At 36.9% G+C, this 26,316-nt stretch overlaps 2 protein-coding genes across 54 annotated transcripts in view; one reads left to right on the plus strand and one right to left on the minus strand.

Moving 5' to 3' along the window:
• LOC138713733 (protein bric-a-brac 2-like) overlaps positions 1-11,063 on the minus strand; it is a 95,954-nt gene extending 84,891 nt beyond the window's left edge. For 3 of the 5 annotated variants that reach the window (XM_069846102.1, XM_069846101.1, XM_069846096.1), the window contains exons 1-2: positions 10,268-10,353; positions 9,803-9,944 (exon numbers count right to left, since the gene is read on the minus strand). In XM_069846102.1, coding sequence (XP_069702203.1) covers positions 9,803-9,944; positions 10,268-10,275 — 150 coding nt within the window. In that variant the 5' untranslated portion in view covers positions 10,276-10,353. Of the gene's footprint in view, positions 1-9,802; positions 9,945-10,267; positions 10,354-10,407; positions 10,630-10,920 lie in introns of those variants that run through there. The other 2 variants (XM_069846097.1, XM_069846100.1) reach the window with 2 other exon arrangements.
• A 118-nt stretch (positions 11,064-11,181) lies between these two features.
• The window catches only part of LOC138713728 (longitudinals lacking protein, isoforms H/M/V-like), a 614,547-nt gene continuing 599,412 nt past the window's right edge, over positions 11,182-26,316 (plus strand). For 36 of the 49 annotated variants that reach the window (XR_011335972.1, XM_069846081.1, XM_069846082.1 and 33 more), the window contains exons 1-3: positions 11,184-11,330; positions 11,821-11,997; positions 12,114-13,071. Coding sequence is in view for 48 of the 49 variants with exons in the window: in XM_069846081.1 (XP_069702182.1) it covers positions 11,824-11,997; positions 12,114-13,071 (1,132 nt within the window). In the remaining variant the exon portion in view is untranslated. Of the gene's footprint in view, positions 11,331-11,820; positions 11,998-12,113; positions 13,072-26,316 lie in introns of all 49 variants that reach the window. The other 13 variants (XM_069846093.1, XM_069846095.1, XM_069846090.1 and 10 more) reach the window with 4 other exon arrangements.

A 26,316-nucleotide genomic window follows, 5' to 3' on the forward strand; every position in this document is an offset into this window, starting at 1 on the left:
TGTTCTGTATGGCTGTGAAACTTGGACTCTCACTTTGAGAGAGGAACAGAGATTGAGGGTTTTTGAGAATAAGGTTCTTAGGAAAATATTTGGGGCTAAGATAAGAAGAGGGATGAAGTTACAGGAGAAAGTTACACAACGCAGAGCTGCAAGCATTGTATCCTTCACCTGACATAATTAGGAACATTAAATCCAGACATTTGAGATGGGCTGGGCATGTAGCACGCATGGGCGAATCCAGAAATGCATATAGAGTGTTAGTTGGGAGGCCAGAGGGGAAAAGACCTTTGGGAGGCCGAGACGTAGATGGGAAGATAATATTAAAATGGATTTGAGGGAGGTGGGATATGATGGTAGGGACTGGATTAATCTTTGCTCAGGATAGGGACCAATGGCGGGCTTATGTGAGGGCGGCAATGAACCTCCAGGCTCCTTAAAAACCAGTAAGTAAGTAAGTATGTATGCATACAATGAAATTAGTTGGGGTTGCTCAGGTTTTCGTCCAGAGCCGGCCCGGCTATCAATGTGTTGGTTACCGCGAGGAACATGTGCACATCTTTGGCACTTTTAGACCTACAATTCTGCTGTTACGATGCTTAAAAGTTACAGTACTTACCAAGCTCACATTCGTTGCTCAAAATGTCCTCCATTTATTACAACACACATTTGACATCTCTTTATGAAATTTCGCAAGTTCTTCAGTACTGATAGAATTCATTGCATCTCTTACATTCTGTTCAAGTTCGTTTATGGAGTATGGGTTTCTTGCATTCTGTAGGGCTTTAATTTGAGTAATTTGGTCGCTATAAGAGCAGAGCTTTTACTTATTTCAGTTTCCTGCCCTAAATGTCTGAGGGATTTTTGAGGGTGTTCCAATCTTTCACCAAACTCGTCTAATTTCTCTTCCGACAGAACACGGTGTTCTTTTTTCGGTTTTTCATCATTTAGCATGAACTTCTTATAAAGTCTTATTGTACTGGCAGCTGGAACAGGTCTCTCTGGAAACTTTTCCCGAAATCTGCGTCTTGTCACCACACAAGATTTTCGTTTCTGTATGTATGTATGTATTGTATAGATAAATATGTTCATGTAATGAACAAATTACTACAAAGTAGCCTACATGGAGCACTTTAAACTTAACTTAAACTTTCAAGATTATAACTTTCACCACTAACTTACTTTTCACAACACAACTAAAGCGAAACTGCAGTGTCACTCATTGTTTGCATGCCGAGAATGTGGATACCCTATTCCCAGTGATCATGCCATCTCTTGGCGGAGAACAGCTATTGCAAAACCCTAGCATTCCCAACCAACCTCACTATATACACACACACACACATATATATATATATATATATATATATATATATATATATATATATATATATATACGCACGCACGCGCGCGCGCGCACACACACACACACACACACACACACACACACACACATATATATATTAAGATTTCTGATGAGGGAAGGGATATAATTCTAGATAAAGAATACCATACATAAAATTATTATCCTCATTCTATACGGCTCAACGATTGGTCACACTGAGTTGCTTGTCTTGCATCTTGATTATGATAATAATTACATCCATGAGCAGGCTTAAGATAAGATGTGTAATTCCTAAGTTACTGATTGTTGTCAGCTTGCTGGTGATGATAATACATCAATACTATTTTCTTTGCTTACTTTATACTGTACTTTATAAAGTACACTCGAATTAAAACAATTATATTTTGTGAGGGGGATAGAAGTTGTCCATGGCAGGGATGTTAATATGAATATATGAGAGGGGAGTAACTTTCCAACAGGTTAGGCTGCAGCTAGCAATGGTGTTGATTGTGCGGGGGGGGGGGGGGATTTCAAAATAAAAAATGCTTGCAAAAATATTATTTCACTAAAGGAAAAATGCGAGTTTACAATATAGATGATTGAGGGCTTTTTCCTTGAAGCTGACACTTCTGTATACTTTAGTCTCAACAAAGAAATGTTAGCATTATTTAATTCAGAAATAAATAATTAGAATATACAGAGTGGACGGAAAGTAACTCCCTATAGTAAAACACTTATGGTGTTTGTATATATTAATATCCTTTGATGAAACTTAACGTATAGTTTCTTTATAGAGGTAGAAAGTGATCCATAATGCCACATCGCATGATTCTGCAGGAAAGGGCTCAGGTGGCCGCCAGTTATGAAGTCTGGCATTCCTTTGCAATGGTGCAGAGATAGTGGCGGACTGTGCACGTATCTCACACTACATTGGATCACAAGAACATCAAGAATTGCCATTATAAACTCATGAACACAGGATTTGTGGTGGATATTTGCAGATGTAGTTGTCCCTCGACATCCAGAACAGAGGCAAAAGTGCAAATGGTGAGAGATATGTTCACCAGAAGCCGGCAAAAGTCAACACGACAGCCACACATGAAAGTGGTCTTACCAGTTACACAACTCTTAAATGTTTCGAAGAACGAATTAAATTTTCGTCCATGAAAGCCACATTACTATCAAGACCTATCAGCAGAAGATTGTCACTATCGGATAGAGTATAGTGAAATCATGCTTGATTGGTACGAAAACTGGCTCCAGTTGATTACAATATCATTAGGAGTGATGAAGCTGTTTTTCATGTGGGAGGATTTACAACTGTCACTACTGGGCATCAGAGGATCTGAAAGCCATGATTAAGAAGTCGCAAAGCCATCCTAAGGCTACAGTGTAGTGTTGCATAACATTCAACCAGGTTGTGGATCCGTTGATTCATCGAAACACCATGAACGCAGAACAGTACCTAGCCATGCTGTAAAATGAAATTAGACCTATTGTCTCCACCTGGGTTAACATCAATGACCTCATTTTCATGCAAGACTGTACCCCCCCCACCTCCTCATTTTGCACTCGATGTCCATGTCAGGCTTGATCAACATTTTCAGGGTTGGGTCATCATGGTCCATACGAATGGTCAGTTGGGCAAAGAAAGAGATTCACCATACCAAACCAAAAACTTTGGATGATATGGAAGATTGCATTCACCATGTCCTCACTAACGTACCATAACAGTTCCTGCTTAAGTCAGTCGAGGCTATCCCCAAGAGATTAGAAATACTATGGAAAATGACGGTGCATATGTGGAGTTTTAATTTTAATTGCAGATGATTTCTACCATTTCACACTCCACAACAGAACTTGTTTCATTACAATAGACGAATTATTAAGAAAGTTGAATAAATTCAATGGAAAAATTGTTCTGGGCCCGGATATCGATCATAGAGCATTGGTGCGCTAAGCCAAAGGTCCCAGGAATCGATACCTGGCCACAGAACAATTTTTACCTTGAATTTATTGAAGTCTGCTTCGCAAGGAGCTTTACCTGAAAGCTAGATTTGTATATTAAGAAAGTTATTAGCAATTTCCAATAGAGAGTTACTTCCCACCCACTCTGTATATGAAATGATAATTACAGTATATTTTTCGAGAATTTCACTTCCTGCTTAATGCAAATGGCTATAGAAGTATGACTAGAGCTCATGTTATTGCTAGCACCTATAGTAAGTTGCTTATACATCGTGATATGAATTCTTTTGTGTGCATACAACAAATACAGAGACTTGTATTGGCATGGTCAGTCACCAAAACTCGACAGACCTGCAAAAATAAAAAGGTATTCGAAAATTTGAATGCTAGATCTAAAGTTTTTTGATGTTGCAGAAAACATTTTCAGCATCTACAACAAAATTTGAAGTAGAAGTTGCTACTATGTATATATCTTTGCAAAACCTCTTAGATAGATTATATAAATTCCAAAACACTGTCATATTATCAATTTCAAGATCAGCCACACACAACAGTCTACAAAAGGGATTAAAATTCAGAATTGTAAAAAATTATCTATTACCTAACTAAACTACAAAAAATAAATAAATAAAAACAAAAACAAAAAAAAAAAAATGATAATAATAAAACATAGTTTACAATGGACTACTTCCCACTGTGATGTAAAAAGAAATTAAACAGTAGACTTTTTGTTATTAGGGGAGAAAAATTCGCTCCTGTGCTGGAGATCGAACCCAGGTCCTTGGTTCTATGTACCAAGCGCTCTAACTACTGAGCTACGCCGAAATTCAATCTACAGCATCAAATCGAATCTCCCTCCTCTAGTGTTTTTCCCTTTGTGGCTTTACTCCACATTCGACATATATGTTATCATATATTAAGTCAATTGCCATTATACAAGAAGCGCACTCAATTGAGTGACTTGGTGGCCAGGATTCCAAAGTACATGCACTGTTGAGCGAAGAATCTACATAAAAATTAATTTTGGTCCTACAAAATTTATCTGTTATGGTAACAATTGTTATTAGGGGAAAAACACTAGAGGAGGAAGATTTGATCCGGTGCTGTGGATTGAATTTCAGCGTAGCTCAATGGTTAGAGCACTTGGTACGTAGAACCGAGGATTCCGGTTCGATCCCTGGTGCCAGAGCGAATTTTTTTCCCCTAATGACAATTGTTACCATAAAGCCTCGTCTCCACTATTAAACATTTAACAACTTGTTAAATATAACATGTTAAATTTAACATGTATATGGAACATGTATATGGACATTTCAAGTCTCAATTGACTTAACATGTTAACTGAGTATGTTGAAGTTAACACTTTTAACATGCTGGCGTGTTTTCCAGCAGCAATGGAAAACATGTCAAGTCAATTCACTTGCTCGTGCAATATTGGTACAATTCGGCAAAGTTCGTACAGTTTCCATAGCAACTAACTTTCGATTTTGTGGCACATAACTAGGAGCACCTCTTGATAATTTTTATACGATCCTTGGTATTGGCTGTAAGTTATTCGAAGTAGTGGAGTGGACGAAAGAAAATATCATTAGAATAAAATTGATTAATGCACTAATGGAAAAGGCCTTTGTGGGATGTGGCTGCGAACTGAAATTATTATTCAACTGTTCTCGAGAATACAACAGAGAGTTTTCGTATCCTCGTGGTACGCTAAACATTAATGTTATGTTGACGTCAGTAATGGTCGTATTTGGTGACGTATGTTAACATTCGTAAAACTTCGGAAAGAATCACATGATATTAGCTGCTCCTTTAACATTTATCATGTCGTAGATCCTATGACAGTCAATCAATCGTGCTGTAATTTTTTTTAATGAGGTGAAATGGCTGCTCTTAATTGTGTGTCTTCCTCTGATATGACAGGAAATATTTTTTGCAGCACTACATTATTAAAATCGTGTTCTGACATTCTCAGAAAGTTTTTGAATCCAAATCGATCTTGAACTTTAAGCTTGTTTAGAATGTCTTCTGCATTGTGTCTTTTACTAAGATATTGCCGGATCTACATTCTCATTTCTTTCTTTTCAAGGTCTTGTAACAAGCTATAGAGGCAATTTACAAAAGCCAAATCATCTTCATCTGAGTCCATTGTCCAAGGTTTGAAAGGAAGACACTATCTACATTAAAATCTCACAGACTGTTTATGGTGGACTGCGCAAAGAAAGTAAAGTTTAACAGTGAGGACAAAGAGTTAAATAAAATTAGCATTAACATGTTCAATCAACATGTTGGGATGTTAACAGTAAACAATTTAACATTTAACATGTTGTTGTTAAGTGTTTATTAGTGGAGACGAGCCTTAACAGATAAATTCTGTAGGACCAAAATTAATCTTTAGGTAAAGTAGACTTTTTGGTTAAAAAGGACACTGAAATTTTACAACCCTCTAATAATGAACTTGTCCACCAATGTGGAGTAACAGCCTTCCTGACCGTGAAAGAAGCGAGCTTGGGTTCAAATCCTGGTCGGGACAAGTTACCTGGCTGGAGTTTTTCTGAGGTTTTTTCTTAGCCACTCGAAGTTGAATTGCTGGTAACTTTCGACGTTGGACCTCAGACACATTTCGTTTTCATTAGTATCATTCCATTAATCATCTTAATAGTTACAGCACAGTCTAGTATATACAATCACGAAGCTCAATATGTAGGGAATATGCATCCATAGATAGTTGCTAACCACTTGGTTCGCTATTATCGCCTCATCACAGACAATATGAAATAGTACTGGCAGAGTCTATTGTTCCTAGTACTCTCATCACCTCAAGCTTCGTGACTGTATATACTAGACTGTGGTTACAGATTGACCAGGAGAACTGGTGTTCGTGGTTACAGGATTTGCCTACAGATGACATATGTCTGCGGAAGCTGCACATATCCAAAGAAGCTGCAGGGGCTTCAATTAGGGGTACTGTGGTTAGATCGGAGGAGTGTAGCTTCCTCGGAAAGACAGCCTCTTAAAAGTCGTGGAATTGATGGTGGCATGGCCTTCTGGTTGAGGATAATAATAATAAATTATGGTTTATTTAACGACGCTCGCAACTACAGAAGTTATATCAGCGTCGCCGGTGTGTCAGAATTTTGTACCGCAGGAGTTCTTTTACATGCCAGTAAATCTACTAACATCAGTCTATTATATTTAAACACACTTAAATGCCATCAACCTCGGCCAGGATCGAACCCACAACCTCGAGCATAGAAGGCCAGCGCTATACCAACTACGCTACCGAGGGCGACTCTGGTTGAGGATGCAGCTGCTCCAGGCACATGAATTGCGAACAGATACCATCGATCTGAGGAGGCTGCAGAATAACATCACAGGCACGCAGAGGAATGGTCTCCAGTCAGAAATGAATGCTTGGCTGAATCGATACAATGGCACTATGCAGTGAATCATGGCACTTGAAGAGTGATCCTAAATGGACTTCAACAATCATTCCAACATAGGAGGTTGCACAATATGCCTAAGGCTATGGTGCTTGTCTGCGGGCTCTCATCCGGAGAAAAAATAAAAGAACTTCCCTTTCATTCTGTAAAACAACTTATCAAAAGTAACTTTTATTTTATTTTATTGGGCTATTTTACGACGCTGTATCAACATCTAGGTTATTTAGCGTCTGAATGATATGAAGGTGATAATGCCGGTGAAACGAGTTTGGGGTCCAGCACCGAAAGTTACTCAGCATTTGCTCCTATTGGGTTGAGGGAAAACCCCGGAAAAAACCTCAACCAGGTAACTTGCCCTGACCGGGATTCGAACCCGGGCCACCTGGTTTCGCGGCCAGACACGCTGACCGTTACTCCACAGGTGTGGACTCAAAAGTACATTCAGATCTGTCCTAACACAACAAAATTCTGATAAAGCAAAAGCTAAAACCTGGGAAATTTTACTGACTAATCCCAAGATAATCCCTCAAGGGCCACATAAATTTGCTGTTGGTAACGGGTCATAATTGTTTTGCAAGCCATCTGCAAGGGGATAGAAATTTCCCATATATCAGCCTATATAATGTGTGGTGCAAATGAAGAGATGAACACACACAAAAAAAAAAAAAAACGCACGGCATTGCCCCAAGAAGATGACAACATACAAAAATACTGTATGTGCAAGATGGCAAATGACTTCATTGTCTAGTGCCTAGGCCAGTGGTCATCAGCACAGTGCACCCTCGGACTAGCGTTTCTTACCAGCAGATTAAACATTGCACTATTGTGTATCTGTGGCTGCTGGTGAGTATGCTTTCTCTCTCTCTCCCTTCTGCACGACGATGCATATTCCGAGACACTTCTTACCCTTTATCCATTTCAGTGATTGCTGACGACCACTGGCCTAGGCACTGGACCAACAATAACGCCATTTTCAGCATCATTTGTCAGATCAGTTTTAAGGCTTAAGACACGTGTGTATAAATTCCAATAGAATTTACATACTTGTAAGAAAGTGAATCATATAGACCACTTTCACATAGTGACAACAACGCTATAAATTTTAAACAAGAAAACATAACACAACTTATTAAGATGATTGCAACCCTCAAAGTAAACTCCAGCGTTACCGTCATCATCAACAATGGAACAGGTCAGGCTTGTAGAAGATGTCAAACGTCATCTGTGTTATCATTATATTGGCCAAAATGCAGAGTGTCTCAAAGCAGAATGTATACCTAATGACATCTTGAAAGTACTTGCCTTTATGTGCTTCTTTTATCTTCGGGAAGAGGTCGAAAATAGTGAAATGAGAAATGAAAGAGGAAATAAAAGTAGTTGGAGGAGACTATCCATGAATCATATTTTCACCAAAAATCTCGAAGAATCTGTCGATAATAGGATACCATACCTGTTTCTTAGATGAAGTATTTGTAATTTGTCTGCATTAATAGGCTGCACTAACTATTAAAAAAAAAAAAAGGAGAGGTATAGAGTGTAGGATAATGGAATCATGTTTTTTGTTAGGATGTTTCACTTTAATTGATGATGTAATAATATGAGGGCGGTAGGTATTGCCTTAGAGATTTATATTCACAGTTGTATCATGGAATTTGTGTTCATTGTTTGTGTTTCTGTTATGAAGAAGGTTAATTTTTTTAGAAAGCAGCCTATTGAAGTTTTTTTGTCAACTAGTACATTTTTGTGAAATGCCATGTCAATAGCTTTCTTTTTGTAATTCGATACATTACCCCCTTTCAATCTTTCGGGGTTAGTTTCATTTACAGAATATGTCCTCTTTGGAGGATAAATTTGTATTTTTTTTTTCAATGTCAATTTTATATTTCCTATGTTTTTTGCTGCTTGTTGCAACTTGTGACTTTTATTTTTATTCGTTATTGTATATGTCAGTTAAGTGGATGGGTTTTTTACTACACTGTACGATACCATGTTTTGTAATGTTTATTTTTAGTCCATTGATAAGCCTATATATTTTTAAATTTGGTATTGTGTTCGTAAAGTTATCAGTGGCGGATTGTATTTTACGATACTATACTTCTTTTGGTAGCCTATCGTATGTGTAAGTTGAGCAGTTGGGTCTTACTGTATTTTACGATACCGTTTCTTCTTGTATTTTATTCTTAGCTTTTTTTTTTTTTAAAGTTAGTCTATAGTGATCATAAATAGGGGTCAGGTTCTGATAATCTAAACATTAGTACTGCAACGTGGTGTACCAGTAGTTCAAAATTAGCAAGCAGAACATAAAAGAAAGATTACTACACTTCCTCTCAGGTAACAAAAAACCTGTAGAGTGTGATTTACACAGAAAAATGATTATTTTTATTTGAAATATTATGTGTTGAGCAAAAACTCTTTGAATTTCAGAACAGTGTTAACCAGGAGTTTGCCTTACATATTCTGAGATACGGTATATCATTTTTAACTTTAAGGTCATCAGAATCTGAGCCCTGTTCATAAGGTTGGTGGCAGGTTCTGTTGTATTTTACGATATCATTTTATTTTCCTTTGATATCATATGTGTAAGCTGAGCAGATGGGCTCTACTCAATTTTATGATACTTACCGCTTTTGAAGTAGGCCTACTTGTGTTTATCTATAATATTTTCTTGTTATATATATTTTAATTTGGTATAGGATTAAGGTTAATGGTGGGGATATAAGTACTGTACTGTAGGATACATTTTCTTTTTTTGATAGGCTATCATATTTGCAAGTTGAATCAATGGACTTTAATGTATACTACAATACCATATTTAGATTTTCTGCTCACCCAAGAACCCCGACAGATCTATTTACCTCACAGGTTTCGTTAATGTGTTTGTACCGTAATAATTTATCATAGGAACATTTGTAACGTCATGATTTGACATTAGCCTATTTAGTGGTTATGCCGTGATACGGTATATTACGGTAAATCTAAAAAAATTGATTGTTATAAAAATCAAATGTACCATTAAGTTATTGGTAATTTCATGTCAATAATAGCATACCTTATGTGCTTTCAGAGATGAATCATTACATGCCAAAGTAACATCAACGAAGGCCTCATTTCGTAGAAGTTGATGGAATACAGAGGTCATATTGGATTGATAATTATTCCAGCGCAGGCAGTAATGTTGACCTGCCATGATCCTGCAAACAAGTAGGAAAAGGGGGTTTTCTGAGTAACATTATTTTCTACGCTTCATTTCATTATTTGTAGGTTATATTTTGTAATTTTAAGTATCGTATCATGTACAAATAAAATATAACCAATGTGGAGTATGTAAGACTAAACTTATGCAGCTGTACTGAGAAAAACAAAATCACTTATATAATTCATAATAATATATCCATAAATTATTATTATTGTATATAATAACAGCTCCAATGTCTCATTGTAGTCATGATAAATATAGGTGTAAGAATTTTCCTGCCATTCTTAATGAATTCAATATATACTATAAAATTACTACCCAAACATCTTGGTGAAGGTTCCCGAACTTTCAATCTAGTAATTAGGTACAATAGTATTTATCACAATGTCATTTAACACTATACACTTTCGAAAGAAAAAAAAGTGGGGTGGGGATACGTCAATCATCGATTCTCTTACTTCTATATCCATCTCACTCTCTCTTTTTCTTTTTGTTTTCCGGTACATTTTAGTCTTCATATAATTAATTTCAATAATATCTTATTTCAACAATGAACAGTGAGACGTTCACATTGTTGAATGACGTTGCGCATTCTCAAACAGAGGTGGAAAAGGATGAGGTGAAACGCGCGGCTAGAAAGCGGATGACGAGAGAGAGTAACTAGGGCATGAGCTCGAGTTCTTTCTGCTCTTTTACATCCCATCATTTTACCGACTATTGACAGAATATTCCTGGTGAAAACATTGTCTCTATTTAACAATTAGATACACATTTCGAGAGCTGTCATTTAGTTTAATATTAGTTATCCACAGACATTACAAATCACCTTTTCCTGCATATAGCGATAAGAACAATATGCAGGAAATCACTTCCAGGGCGTTCTCTTTTCTTGCTCATCGAGTTTTTTGGACTCATTTACAGATTTTAATTCTACTTCTAGGCTTAAAATTGCACTCTAAATTTTATCTTACCTGTTACCTCGTCTTTAAATCAAAGAACAGATAGTCACAGCAACCAACACCACAGCAGAAAACAGAGTAGACGGTTTTTAAGCTATTTTGTTGTGGACCTACTTCTTACTTTCAGCTCTCTCTTTTGACTTTTCACCGTTCCTCTTGCTCCCTTTTCTCCTCTCATTTCCGTGAAAGGTGAGTAAATTTGTAACGAAAAAGTTAAACCCTCGTCTCATGAGCCTTGCGAACGTATATGCGCAATAGTTGAAATTCTGCATTTGCGCAGCAACGAACTAATTTCCCCCTTGGATTTCGTTCTATGTTAACTTCACGTTTTAACGTATTAACAATCCCCGCCATTCGGTAGGTACGCCATTGTGAGAGAAGAAATTGCTTTCGAAGGACGGTGCGGACGGTTCCTAGTCGGAGTGAGTATCTTTTGTGTTGTTAAACTGATAGAATTAGATTGTAATTATGTAAATATTGTCTCCTAAAGGCGATTAACATATTTGTTATGTTTGGTGCGTGGGGAATTAGGAAATTAGCACTAAATAGATGATAAAGACCATCGGTTACCGTTACAAGGGTGGGACCGAAAATCCATACTAACACATTCCAAGTACATAACATTTGTTCGCATTTATTATTTGTTAATAATAAAGAAGAAGATGTTTCTAGCAAATTCGCGTAGGTTTGGCAGTTGGTGAGGCGATTACGGTGGAGTTTTTAATTTTGTGTGAACCATATCGGCCCAGGTCCTGCCATCTTGCATCATTTATTCTAGAATATCCGCCATTATGCGGTAGCGTCATCCCCCACCCTAACTCGGGCTTAACGGTTGCGATCGGGCCAGAATTCGCCATATTTGCGGCTAAAAGGCGTTATTTGCATTTTTAACATAGTTTTCTCTCTTGTTAGGCAATGGGGTCAGAACAACAGTTCTGTCTGAAATGGAACAACCATCAAAGCACGATAGTTGCCGGTTTTGACACCCTTTTGGAAAGTGGAACCTTGGTAGACTGTACGCTGGCCGCAGAAGGACAGTACTTGAAAGCTCATAAGGTTGTGCTATCGGCGTGTAGCCCATATTTTGAGGTAAGAAAATTAGAATTTTCTCAGAGAAATAGAATTTATTAGTAAACTTGAATTGTGTTCTTTACTTTTTTCATATGCTGCTGGGTTTTACTTAGTAGGGTTTATTTTTTTTACAGCTGCTATTGAGCCAGCATGACGAGAAGCATCCAATTGTGATTCTTAAGGATGTTAAATTTCAAGAACTGAAAGCTATGGTAGATTATATGTATCATGGTGAAGTGAATATATCTCAGGACCAATTAGGGGCTCTTCTGAAAGCTGCAGAGTCCTTGCAAATTAAAGGTTTATCGGATAGTGGGGGAGGGGGAAGTGAAAGAGAGAATGTGGACAAGAGACACCATGGGACTAGAAAACAAACAATACCACCCCCGCAGCCTAGATCGTCTCCCATTCCTCCCCACAGTTCCACATTAGGAGCGCACAGACGCCCAGCACCACAACCTCCATCAGCCCCACCTCCAATAGTAGATCTCCCGGAGGACGACAGTCCCCCACCATCCCGTCCTCCACCATTGCCTAGAGTTCCAAGTTCTCGGGAAGGAAGTTCATCACCACCGCCTAAACGGAAGAGGCATCGTCGGCGATCTAGCGGAGGAGAAGATGCAAGCCTAAGTGCAGCTCCTATTGTTCCATTATCGGAAGGGACTCACGAAACTAGCAGCTCAAGTGAACTTCCTCCTCAATCCCAGTCTGCCCCGTCAGCAACTGTTCCTAGTATTCCTACAAACATCACGCCTGTAGTGCCCCCGTCCTCTGAACCTGCTGCAGTTCCTTCCAGTCAGGCTTCAGAACCACCTGTAACAGAGACTGAGCTACTAAACCGTACACAACAAGCGGAGGTGGCATCACCTAGACAGCCCCCACATGAAATGGCCCATGAACCAGTGCTAGAACCAGTACAAAAAGTGGAGCCGCAGTCTGAAGTACTATTAGAACCTAAGCATGAATACGTTGAGGAGGATGTAAATGAGGATAGCGTAGAAGATCTCACATTAGACGATGACATGGATGAGATGGACCATGCGCGGCCGGGGCCATCCCATGGTGGTGAGGGGTCCAGCAGTCAAGGAGCAGGTCAGTACATTACCTTTCTTTTTATATCATGTTTAATCAGTTTGGATACATGTTTAAGGGAGTCCATGTTTGAATACACGTTTACAGATAATTTAATTTTTGAGCGGTTACCTTTTGGGCTCTATAGGCACACAAATTTTTACATTATTTAGAGTTTCATTTTTCGTTTCTGATAACAGCTTTGTAATTTGAATTGTTACTGAACGTGTATCCAAAGTGAGAATTTCACTGAAACTCAATATCTGTTGTTGCTAACAGTTCCGCTATAGTCACTCACTAGTAATGCGCACTCAATATCTTGCAAGATAACAGAAGCACCCGATATTGAGTTTTGAAATTCGTTAGAAAACGTTGGTCAGTATGGCGGACCAATGACATCGAGGATCAGTGACAATAAGTTTGGTTTGTTCAGGTTTTTGTATGCCTTGCATATACATATTATTTGGTAGGCATAACAGCTTGAACAAATGTCGCCGATTCTCGATTGCCGCCATGTTGATCAACGTTTTCTACCTAATTACCCGAGTTTTTCCCACGTTAATGTATGAATCTGGAATGAACGACCATTATTGCTTCCAAAGGTATGGAGTTTTTGTATACGCGGTCCCATGAAATTTGAAATTGAGAATTGATTACATGTATCTAATAAGTAATGGTAACACAAATTTTAGAACACGGATTGCACCTACCAAATTATGTCTTAAAATACTACAAAGAGCAGATTTGTCTGCGTTTGTCGAATGCGCATTATTATATTTACGAAAAGGCACTTTTCAGTGCCAATAATTTTGTGTGCACAAGGTTGAAATTTTGAAGTAAGAGGGAAAGGATGCAATCCATGTTCTGGAGTTTATCCCTTTATTCTATCTTGTCTATCTAGCATCACTTTTCGAGAAACCTTCCCTCAGACACTGAAGCAGGGTCTATTTCACAAAGTGTACTTTGGTAAATTGATTGTAATTACAAAAACTGCCATTTGTAGTGCTCGAAACGTAAACTAATTATGTCACTTGTAATTTAACGTATATCTCAATAATAACAGGACAAAATATTGCATACTCTCATGGAGTAGATCCTCGACAGCCGGCCAGAGAATGTAGGACAGTTCGGCATTGATAAGCACGTCTTTAACAACTCCAACTTACTTTACGGTTGTACGTATATGTACCATGTTTTCCAACTAACATTACGAAGAGACTTTCTTTTCCAGCTATCCCCTCCAATTTCATGGAACATTGCAACACATGCATAAAGTTGCACATGTTCTTTGTGGGACCTAGCTGAGACACATTTCCCCACATTCTTTGGTCGGTTGAGTGAGGAGGAAAGAAATGAATAGTTTCCCATGTTTTATTAGCACTCGTAAAGCACGATATAGCTTACTAATATCCTCTTCGTAGTAACACTTGTTTTTGGTCCAGGGTAAATACTCTTAAAACCACCTCTGCCACTTCGTAGCAATGAGTGTTTTTGTAAGAGTATTTTCACTGGACCAGACGTGAAGTATGAGGTTGCAACGAAGTGACTGTGATTTGCTAAATATTTAATTATACTGCTGAAAGTTCAAGTAAGGGAAAAAGATATGTGTTTATATTATACATGTATATATTTTGCCCTAGTGTTATTAGTCTTGGCTTCAGCAAACTGCATAGATTTGGTATACTCATCTTGGCAGTTTGGTACCTTTTCATCCAATCCAGACAAATTTCCAAAAAAAAAAAAAAAATTGGTTGCAGCTATCTGTCCGAAACCAGTTGTGACAATAGATTCTACTGAAATATCTGTAGAATTCTTAATAGATGTGTTGGTCTAAACTAGTTTGCTATGGCAGACGTATAGTGGAGTCAAATTTTGATCAAAGTGGCAAGAGATAATTTGAATAATTTACAGGGAGCCTTACCTGAAAGACTAGATTTGCATAAGAGATAATTTCATTGTAGGTAGTCTATTTGATAGCAAAGTCTTCTATGAACTCGATAAAGAAATGTGCAAGGACTATGATAAAATTTTGGTTTTTGTTTTGAAGAGCGGAAGCACTGTTACTTGTAGCAGGATAATCGTAGAATAGATTTGATTTTCATAATTTGGCATGCACAGTCCAGAGGCGATTGCTATTCATGAGTAAGAAACCCTTTGGTGTAGAGCCATTAAACTGACATAGCACTTAGTTCTCAAGTCCTTAGGGTGGAAAAAAAAATCGTGATTTTTTAAAAATCAAAATCAAGTGATTTTTTCTTTCAGTAAACAGTTTACTTAGATACTTTAATTTGTTTTCTTGAAGCAAACAAGGTAATGTTAATGACAAATCACACCAATGACCAAACAGGAGTTTTAGACTTTTTTTCCAGTTTTAAGTTTAAAAAATCATACTTGAAACAAATGGAACCAGAAGCTCCACAACTGATTGCTCAACCTAAATTACACAGGCCTAATATACTAATCAGACCGTTGGTTAATTACGTGTCTGCACCAGCATACAAACTAGCTAAATACGTGGAAAACATAACCAAAAACAACATACAGTACATCAATCACACTGCAGTCAAAAACAGACCTAACCAACCACATCAAAGACAAACTACACCTCACAATTCAACACTAGCATCGTTTGAAATTACCAATCTATACACTCGTATACGTGAAACAACAAAAATGCTAGAACATATTATGTTAAGACAACACACAACCACAAATAGATCAAAACTCACAAGCAAACATTCTGATGGGGACAGATTAAAAAAAGTTAACTTTTTTTCTTTCACCGTGTTAATAATGTCAAAAGAAATGATTATACAAATTTTGGCCATTCGACTGCAGTTACAAGGACCGTAAAAAAATAAGTTCATCTGGGGCCGTTAACAGAAAGAAAACACAATTTCATTTGGAAAAATTTATTGGAACAGATACAGCAATTGTTGAACTATTTTTCAACATATTCTCCACCGGAATTGAGACATTTGTCATATCATGGGATCGACAGAGAGATACAGACAGGTGTCAAACTCTGGTTCCGATCCCTAAGGTTGCTGACTTCAACATAAAAATACAAAAATTAATCCCATGGCATGACAAATGTCGCGGTTCCAGTGGCGGATGTGTTAAGTAGCGCAACAATTGCTGTATCTGTTTCAATAAATCTTTCCATGGAATTGTGATTTTTGTCTGCAAACGTCCCCAAGGAAAATCACATTCTGGACGGCCTCGTAATTTGCGGTCGAGTGGCCAAAATTTGTATAAGCACTTTTGACATTAACATGGTGGAAGAAAATAACTTTATCTGCCCCCATCAGAATGTTTGCTTTCAGCAAATTATTGTATTTTAGAAGATGAGATTTCATTTTTCAGAATGTTTGCTTTCAGCAAATTATTGAATTTCAGAAGACGAGATTTCATTCTTGCTACTAAACTTTGCATTTCTAAACCACATATTTTACATTTTGCTTTGGAATCTATGTCACTGTTAAAAGTTTTATAGAATCTTTTTTCCTCCCTACATTAGACATTGTAGCAAAACAAAACTAAAACTGTACAGATTTAAGCATAACAAATATGAGGTAACTTTGTTGGTTCAGTTAGCTCAAACGCCAGTATAGTTTACCTGTTGTACCTGACAATGTGCCAACAATGGTCTCTAATATATTTAAAAATTCAAAAGTTTCAGTGGCATAACATTGATCTCGCAGTATAAATTTGTATGTTTGAAATGCAAATATAAAAGCTAAAAAAGATTTGAATTAAAATTAAAAAAAATGGGTTGATAAATAACTTCGATTTAAATCAATCCATCCTGCAAGTCCATAAGGATATTTTACCATGTAACATGTACACATTTCACAGCAGAGTGCTGAAAAATACATATTAAATATATTAATGAAAGAACTATTTTTGAGGATGGAGGGAATTACCGTGACTAAATTCGAATAATGCGTAATATGCCTGTTGATTCTGAAATACATTTAAATTTCTCGGAAGTTATGCGCCTAGTTATAAAGGGTACAGAACATTTGATTTAAATTTCGAAAGGAATATGAGCAATCATTCACTACCAATAATCAGAATCTTGTTCAAGAAAGAAAACATTTGGAGCAATTTGTTCACTTTCGTTAGAGAAAAGGGGAACGGTAGTGAAGTTCGTTACATATCTCGGATTATGTCTCTGCCTGTCAGTGGCCGTTAAATTTCAAATGGCTTTTCTTACAACCTGGGCGTCAGAGTTTTGAAAAGCATTACAACTTTCCTTTCATCGCCTTACTTCCCCACTGCAAATGTGACGTTGCACAGAGGCAGAGATAAAATACGAGATATCCAAAAACCAATATGAGTATAATCTTAAACTTTATTGAAATGTTCGAAAACCTTTCCCTTGAGAATCTTGATGTTAATACTGACGGGGTTTTTTTTTACATTAAGGCGTTGGTACAGATACTCTAAGAGTTCTAGGCTACTACTCAGTTATTTAAACAGTGAAACGTCCTTATTTGAGATCAATATAAAATTGAGTTCATACTAAATCCTCACACTATACATTAATCATATACAGGACCTTAGTAATTTTCTGCGAAAATATGAAAATGTTTAGACCTAATAGGCTTGTTCTGAGAATTTATTTTTCATGCCACCATTCTGTACGTATTAGCTTTTGTAGTACATTGATTTTACAGATGAATTATTACATTTTTCGTTGAACTGTTATCTATGGCACAAGTTTCCGGCTTTCACATGAAGCCGTTATAGTATTCTTGAAAAACTTAAAATGATCTCTTAAATGGACTCCGTTCTAGATACCATTACTCCATCCAATAATTGCATCCCCACCCACAATACAACACAAACTTGCGGTTAATATGCGTTTATCCAGCCACGTAGAATTTTACATAGTTCTGTGGCATTGTTTCAAAACTTTGCCCACAATAACAGCTTAAATTTGGTGAATTCTCATTCCTACTCTTTAAAAAAAAAGTATGAGATTTGGTCACTGAAGTCCTCTGTTCGTATATTACTTTTTCATAAACCTCAGTACATTGTGAGGTAAAATATTAGACTACACGTTATCTGCAATTTTTACATTCATAGCTTTTATATTTTTCATAGTAATGAAGTGACAGCTTATTTTAAATTACTCTGTGCGTTGAAATAAAAAAATTGCAACGCTAATATTTTTATTATCTGAAAACGTACTGTTTGTAAAAACTATTCAGAAGTGTATTGCTTTCCAAATTAAATGTATTTTTCCGTTGTAGAGAATTGTGAAATCGTGTGAGAAGAATTCCTTTCCAGAAATACTATTTTACAATCCTGGTACATCCTTTATTCAGTTATATCTTTGGATTAGATGGATTCTAAGATTATATTATACATTCAGAGATCTGAGTTCTGAAGGTTAGAGGTAACCTAGCGAAGTTCATTGTCATGGGTAGTAGTTGTAAATGGTTCAAGGTGAAGGTGGTTATGTGCTGTTATATAATTATTTAATTAAATGCTGCGTAATGACAGGTTATTCAATGCATAATTGGCGACCGCGTAAATTAATCCCAAATGTTAAATTTATTAACTTCGACTACATTGTACTGCTTGTTAAATTTGCTCGTACAAAAATATGTATATAGGAATTGCCAGTGTATGCTGTTTAACTCGCCACAAGTATTACGTAATTGTACTGTTTAATATTTTTCGGAGGTCACATTTCTGATTAACTTCGTTCTCATGAATACACGGCGTCACATAGTTCATTCACGTACCGCCATTTTGATATTGGTGGAAAATGAAATGAATGGATTGCACGTTAATATAATGGTTTTTTCTTTCGATGAATTTATGGTTTCTCTCAGTTCTGAAATGGAAAGTAACAAAATTATGATCGATTAATCGATTACAGAAAGGAAGTTCTGTCTATTAAGTTTTGAGGCCTCTATGAGCTGTGTTAATTCTGTCGGATGGTTCTTTGCTGTTTAGTGCGAAACTGTGGTGCCATGTCAGTGTTATTCCAAATTACATTCAGTATATGTATGTATTTATTCACACTGCAAATGGATATATACCCGGTGGCAGTGGTAACTAATTACACTCAATAATGACAATTAATAATAAACACAACTAATAAGAAAACAATAATTAATAATAATGATGAATAACAAGGAGCATCCTAAATTAAATGAAGCATGATCACTTAAAATAACATTTAAAATAAATCTAATTTGTATCTTTACCCTAAGTTCGAACTGAGACCCACGAGTGTGACAGGTTTATACCTGCACAAGTACCTTTCGGCACTACACTTATTTCGCTGCCAACACACTGCACTGATTCTATCCTGATTTCACTAACACTTCAAAACCATTTGATTGTTCAAATACTTTGCACAGCCACTTCACTGACACAAACACACTTCACTTACACAATAGACTTCACTGACACTACACACTTCACTGACACAACACACTTCCTCACTGATAGAACACTTCAAATAACAAGATATCAATTACACCCTTTAAAATAGTGTGTATAATATACTACCGTCTATTAGTAAAGTCCTTAAGCATATTTTTAAATACATTTTTGGTTATTGGTAAAGCCTTTAGTAAGTCTGCAGGTAAAGCATTCCAGTCTCTGATAGTACGATTGAGAAAAGAAAACTTTTCAGTGTCCGTCCTCTGTCTTCTTTCCCTCAATTTATATGAGTGGTCGTTCCTTGAAGAGTATTTTGGCAGCTGCAACCTATGTTTGCAGGCACCATTAGGTTTTTTTTTTTTAGAATGCTGAAAAAAAAATTAGAATTAACCATACAAATTCAAGATTTTTTCAAAAGTGAATTCGTGCGGATTAAAAGGTTGTCACTAATACTTAATCTCACGATGTCCTGAATATAATGTAATTTTAAGTTGAAAAGTTGATTGAAAGAATGTTCTCGTGTAGGTTTTTCTAGCATCATTCAACGCGTCTGTGAAGAAGATAAGTAGCGATACGGTTATAACCCTTTTTTATAGCAGTGTAATGTTACATTTGAGTATTCACTTTATTCTGTGTAGAATATTTTATATATTGATCGAAAACCTGTTTTTCAGTGTACGTAGTGGATTCGCCCAAAAGAATGTGATTTGAATATCTTCGGGTTTACTCGGAAAGTAATTCTTTAACCTAACAAAGCTTTTTCAGTCATATTAATACCGTGACACGAAAATAATCCATCGTGATGTTCCAAAAATTTGTGTTTTCTAGAGAATTATTTTGTTGATTGTGTGATGAGTTGAATATATTCGGAATTTGAAGTACCAATACCGTACCAGAAACCTTGTATTTAAAACATTTTTGTTGATTTGCTTCAAAATTGGTCCTGCTCTCATTTTTCCACTCTCAAAAGTAAAGACCCCAAAATGAAAGTACATAAGTGTAAATTTTTCAAACCAGATGCTTCTGGAAAACTCCCTAGTGCAATGTTTGGAATCAGTATCGTCTTTTAGAACATATAATGTGCGCAAGATTTGACTTTAATTTAAATGCGTGTTTGGAATCGGTATCATCTTTTAAAACATGCACAATAAAAGGTTTGTTCAAAGAATAATATCCGCGTTCGCTTAGATACGTAAAAGTTGTATTACATTTTTTAACGTCAAAACTTTTCAGTCATAATTGAGAACTTGTTTCAATTGCATAATTGAAGCAACACCAGAATAACTTAATTATACTAGCTTTCCGAAAATAAATCTATAGAGCAAATATTGCGGAAATTTGACATGAGAAAACAATCTCATGGGCATTGTTTAAATTAGAAACCAGGAATAAGCACACGCGCATACAGAAAGTTTATTTGGCATTGTCGTTTCTGAACGAAGGCAATTTAACGAGATGGGGGGCGGGACTGCAAACTTCAACTAGTACGATACTGTAGTCAAGTGTTAGTGTTAACTGGTTATGTTTTCCGTTATGAACATTGGTTCTCTTTAGTTGTGAAGAATAGTAACTCGCAAGCATAAATTAGTTTTTTTTTTCAGATATTTTTGTGATCTTAGTATATAAATACTTGATGTTTGAGTCTAGCAAGAAACTATTAATGCGTTCTTGCGCTGAGTAAAAGGATGTGCTTTGCTTAAATTGGAACTGCAGTAATTTTAGCGGTCCCGTACAATATGCAAACATTGAAATCATATTGAAAGTATGTAACTTACATGCATATGGAGGAACACAATATCGTCAAGCACAAACTGAAATGAAATGAATGGTTCGGGAGACAGCAATCAGAAGGAAAGGGAAGCTGTTTGCGAATGTATTCTGTTAGGTCCCTTTTTCAGTCTCTGCTTCCTTCAAGCATGTCTCAAAAGGTGATGTCACGAACGAAATGCGATATGTGCATTTAAACCAAAGCCAATTTGGAGAGTAGATTCAACGCGTCTAGGTTAATAGGCGCGTTTTATACCAAGTAACGTAGACGGCTTTTCTTATTTCAAAGTACAATTATTGCTGTTCGTGTGCCAAGAACTCGAACAGGTGAATGAATAACGTAATCGTGCATGGGATCTTAGGTTTTGTTTCCTGCACTTCATTTTATTATGCTGTTGAATTTGTTGTATTTTATTGAATATACCATGTTTTTACATAGAATTAAATGAAAGAATGAATATATAAAATTATTTTATACTAACAGATTGTAAAATTCTAGTGAATTGTGGAAGTACTGAGAATCAAACTTAATGAGCTTATTCATATCTACGTTCTTAATCATTTGCTATCTCCTCATTCGATATAGCTAGAAGGTGTAGAAGATCGATAGTTCACAAACCCGACAGTAGCATCGTTCCAAAGATTTTTCCTACTGACCTACCGACTGAGCACATTGTTCGTCCAACAAATAGACCCAGTATTAGAACTAATAATTTTCTCCTTCCCTTCTATACTCCACTGAAGTAATGGTAATTTTGGTCAACTTCGTAGAAAGCAGTAAAGGGAGAGGAAAATGAGAGTAGTGGGAAATACTTAAAAAGGACAGTGCTGCCTCAGAGCTGAAGAACGTCCGTCTAAGCAGTAAATTTCGTATATAGGAAGTCTATTCGTAAAGTCCAATTTTGGGTTTTGTTATATTATGGAGTAATCTCATGTTGAACCAACCAACCAACCATTCAGAGATGCTTCCTGTCACGAAGGAAGCCCATTGTAATAGATTGTGAATGCAAAAGTATAGATAATTTGTTACATTTAACTTAGTCTATTTCTTGCAAGCTTTTTCGTCTGGCGAAAGCTATTGTTAGCAAAATTCGTATTCTGAACTTGAAAGTGCTTGGGAACAGAAGTCTCTTTAAGGTGTCCCCATAAGAAAAAAAAAAAAAAATCAAAGGGGTTTGAGTCCGATGATAGGGCAGGCCATGCAACAGGACCTTCTCGTCCGATCCAGCCATGGAAGATGTCGGTAAATCTGCGACTTTCCGACCATTTTCATTCGCTTATTCTTGATATGAATACCGGACCATTGCAGCTACACTCAATTACATTCACTCGAAAACCAATCTGCAACACAAACGCCACTGTAAGTGGTATGAGTGCTGTTATGGGGAATGGTGTGAATAAAAGTATTGCCATCTGTCATGGAAAACATGCATTTCCGAACATGTTGGTATGAGTTTTATTTCTGTACGGAACAACCTCCTGAAGTTTGTCCCTATAGTTAGTATAGTTAATATTCACCCTGTATAAGGTAACTTTTCAATTCCGTTCTATTTTCAAGAAATCGAATTACTTTGAAATAAGTATACAGATTTTTAAATAATATACCAAATTTTTGTACAGTTCACTTTGCAAATCAATATGTATAATGGTATATATGCAAGTGTAGCCCGTTTGCAGTCTTCATTTCGTTTTAAGTACTTTCACGAATTGTTATATAAAGTTCTACTATTCTTCCTTTTCTCCATATTCACACTGGAGCTACCAGGAAAGTTTTGATAACCCAACACTGAACGGTAAGAAAATTGCCATACGTATTGCATTTTTTCGAAGTACTGCCCAGCACATTCTATACACCTTACTTCTGCTGGAACCAACAGACTCGCCACTCGTTTTCCTGCCTAGCATTCATTTCTTCTTCATAGGCAGCAGCAGCTGCTTCTGGGCTGAAATATCGGTGTCTGTGCAAACAATTATTCACTTTTTGGAAAAAGGAAGAAATACGGTACTATGTCAGGATTGTAGGCAGGATGTGTCAATTTGACAGGGATTTACTCAAAAAAAAAACAACGAAGTTGTTGCAGTGGGCAGTATGCGCAATGTCATCCCCTGAGTCGTCTACCACTGAATTGTGCGAACATTCCTGAGTAGACATGTCTTCGTATACTACTATACAGCATACTTTGTTCGCTTGTTGGATGTGCAGGCTGCAAGGAGGAAGAGTCTGTGAACTGTTTAAATGGTCTTCCTGAGGGCTAATGAACTGTTCAAATGATCCCCCTTTTCAAGCGTTTTAGATTGTAAAATACTTACCCATAACGAATCAGTTTACGACTCCACCCGATATGTTTCCATCAATTTTATGGCTTTCATAAATCGAGAAAACCGTTTTATTTTTTCTCAAATTCCGTGGACCACCGCAAATAATGGTACATGAAAAAAGACCCCATAAAACGTTCAAGCGATTGTGACTTATTTAACCAACATTTAAAATCATTGCATGGAATTGCTCTCTCCCTAGCTCTATTTTGCACTAATGCGTTTCAAACACCCCATCAACTTCACACCCCTACTGCTCGTAGCTTAACTATCCGGAATTTTGTCTACCTGCTGTGGTTGTGGAATGCAAGGAGGCTTTTAAATACTCGGGTATTTACGGCCTGTCTGTTACCAAATTGTATCTCAACTTTCTTAGTGACGATAGTACTTCTGTCAAAATGCTTGGAGTTTAGGTGAAGTTCCGTTCAGGTAATGGTCTGTTCGAAATACACAATGTTTTCTATTCGCCATTCTTTGAAGGCTTGGTTCATTTTCATTTTTTATACGTTGTCTACACACTTGAGACTAAATTATGAAGTTAAGACGCTTCAGTAGGTATCCGTTATTACAGCCCACATCATGCCATGGTTGCCAGAAAGGAAAAGAAAGTCATTCTCCGTAGAGGACAAGATTAAAATAATCCGCATGATCGAGAGTGGGAGGAGTATAGCTGATGTTGCAAGAAGGGTTGGATTATCTTCATCTACAGTGTCAACAATATGGAAAGTGCGTAGTTGTGTGAAAAGTGCCTATGAGAAGAACATGTTGGGTAGTAAGAGACTTCGAGGACCATCAGTGAATTGTGATGTGGAGTATGCTTTGATTCAGTGGTGTAGAATAAATGCTAAAACTGATGTTAGTATCTCATTATTGCAGGCAAAAGCAGAAGAATTTGCTGAACTTATGGGAGGGAGATGCTTTATTACTTACAAATGGTTGGAGAGATTTAAGGCTCAATATAACGTGTAATTTCTCATTTTGTTATGTAAACTACCTTTGTATTGATACATACGGGTTCAGTAAAAGTCAGTGTGTGCAGTCAGAAGATGATGCAGATAGCATAGTTACATAATTAAGCGTCAGGGAACGTAGTTTCAAATAACACAAAATGCTTACCTTTAAAGCACAAATTTAAACTTACGTTCTATTGGGAACTGTATATTTCATAGTTCTAGGTCGTCCACACCTGTGGAGTAACGGTTAGCGCGTCTAGCCGCGAAACCAGGTGGCCCGGGTTCGATTCCCGGTCGGAGGAAGTTACCTGGTTGAGGTTTTTTCCGGGGTTTTCCCTCAGCCCAATATGAGCAAATGCTGGGTAACTTACGGTGCTGGACCCCGGACTCTTTTCACCGGCATTATCACCATCTCATTCAGACGCTAAATAACCTAAGCTGTTGATGAAGCGTCGTAAAATAACCTACTAAAATAAATAGTTATAGGTCGAGTAGTACGGATTTGTTTCGCAATCAAACTTGAATTTTGAGTATAAAGATATCTTCAAAATATTGACTTCATGATTTGAAAGTAAATTGATGAACTTGCTTACATTTCAGAAGTTGTTGAATTTCCACAAATTGCTTAGCTTAACACGATTCGGTTTTATATTATTTTTTTTCACAGCTTTTGCTTTGAAATTACATTCATTCCAGATGGTGTTCGGGTACCTATATACTTCGTTGATAAAGTACGTGACACTACAGTGGGAGATATACAAGGTTTTGATTGACACTACATAGGTGAACTGACGTGTGGAGACTCGGCGTTATCTTGCCTAATCGCAATCCATGACACAGGGGTGACCTAAGGGAGTCATGAATAACTGGGAAAGATAACATCGAGCCTTCACGCGTGAGTCCAATCTTGCAGTGTCAATCACAACGTTATTTATTTCCCACTAAATATTTGTTCAGCAATAAAAAAAAATGAAACATTTTATGGACATTTCATAGTCGTAAAAACACGTGTCCTAATTTATAGTTGTTACTCGTGTAACTAGCATAGTGCCTGATGATCTACTGTTCTATTTTGTTGAATTTTGTGGTCCTAACTTGTTTCTAAATAATACGTTGCATTTATTTAAAAATTCGTGTGTTAATTGGTACACTTTTTGATTGAACTGATTTACTAATAACTGAACCTTTTTTGTTTGTTTATTTTTAAGCACATAATTTATTCGTGTAATTTTGTGTTAACGATTTTTCTTAGTTTCTTAATTGAACTTAAATTGTTTCCTTAATTGAAGCTTTTCATGTGTTAGTGTTATTTAGAATTCTTAAGCAGTTCGGGGAACCGAAAATTTCATTCATACTGTAGCATGTTGTCTTGCTAATTTTCGACGAACCATTTGTCGCAATCGAAACTATACATGAGAATGGTAATGCATTTCACTTGTTTTCGATAAAAATAATTGATTCGACATGAAATGTAAATGTTTCGTGTCGTATTGATACTGTTCTGCATTTTCAAAATTATGGTTTAGGTTAGTGTCTGGTAAACCTGCTGCCTTCTGACAGTAGGTTTCTTTCCTTCCAGGGTGCCTGGGTCAGCTGTATTCGCTGATCCAGCGACACGTGCCCCCTCCCCTCCCATTCGAAGCTCCTTTGAAGTCCGAGCCTCCTCCCGCCCCTCAACTTGAAGCTGCTGATCTGACAGATGCTACTGTTGATAACTTGCTTCGATCACTAGCAGGCGACGTGATGTTCCGTAAATATTCTGTGCAAAATGTGACTCGGGCGTTGGAAGCAGTGCTCAAACAAGGCATGACTGTGAGTGAGG

This window comes from Periplaneta americana, chromosome 14, assembly GCF_040183065.1.
Source record: "Periplaneta americana isolate PAMFEO1 chromosome 14, P.americana_PAMFEO1_priV1, whole genome shotgun sequence".
NCBI classification, from domain to species: domain Eukaryota; kingdom Metazoa; phylum Arthropoda; class Insecta; order Blattodea; family Blattidae; genus Periplaneta; species Periplaneta americana.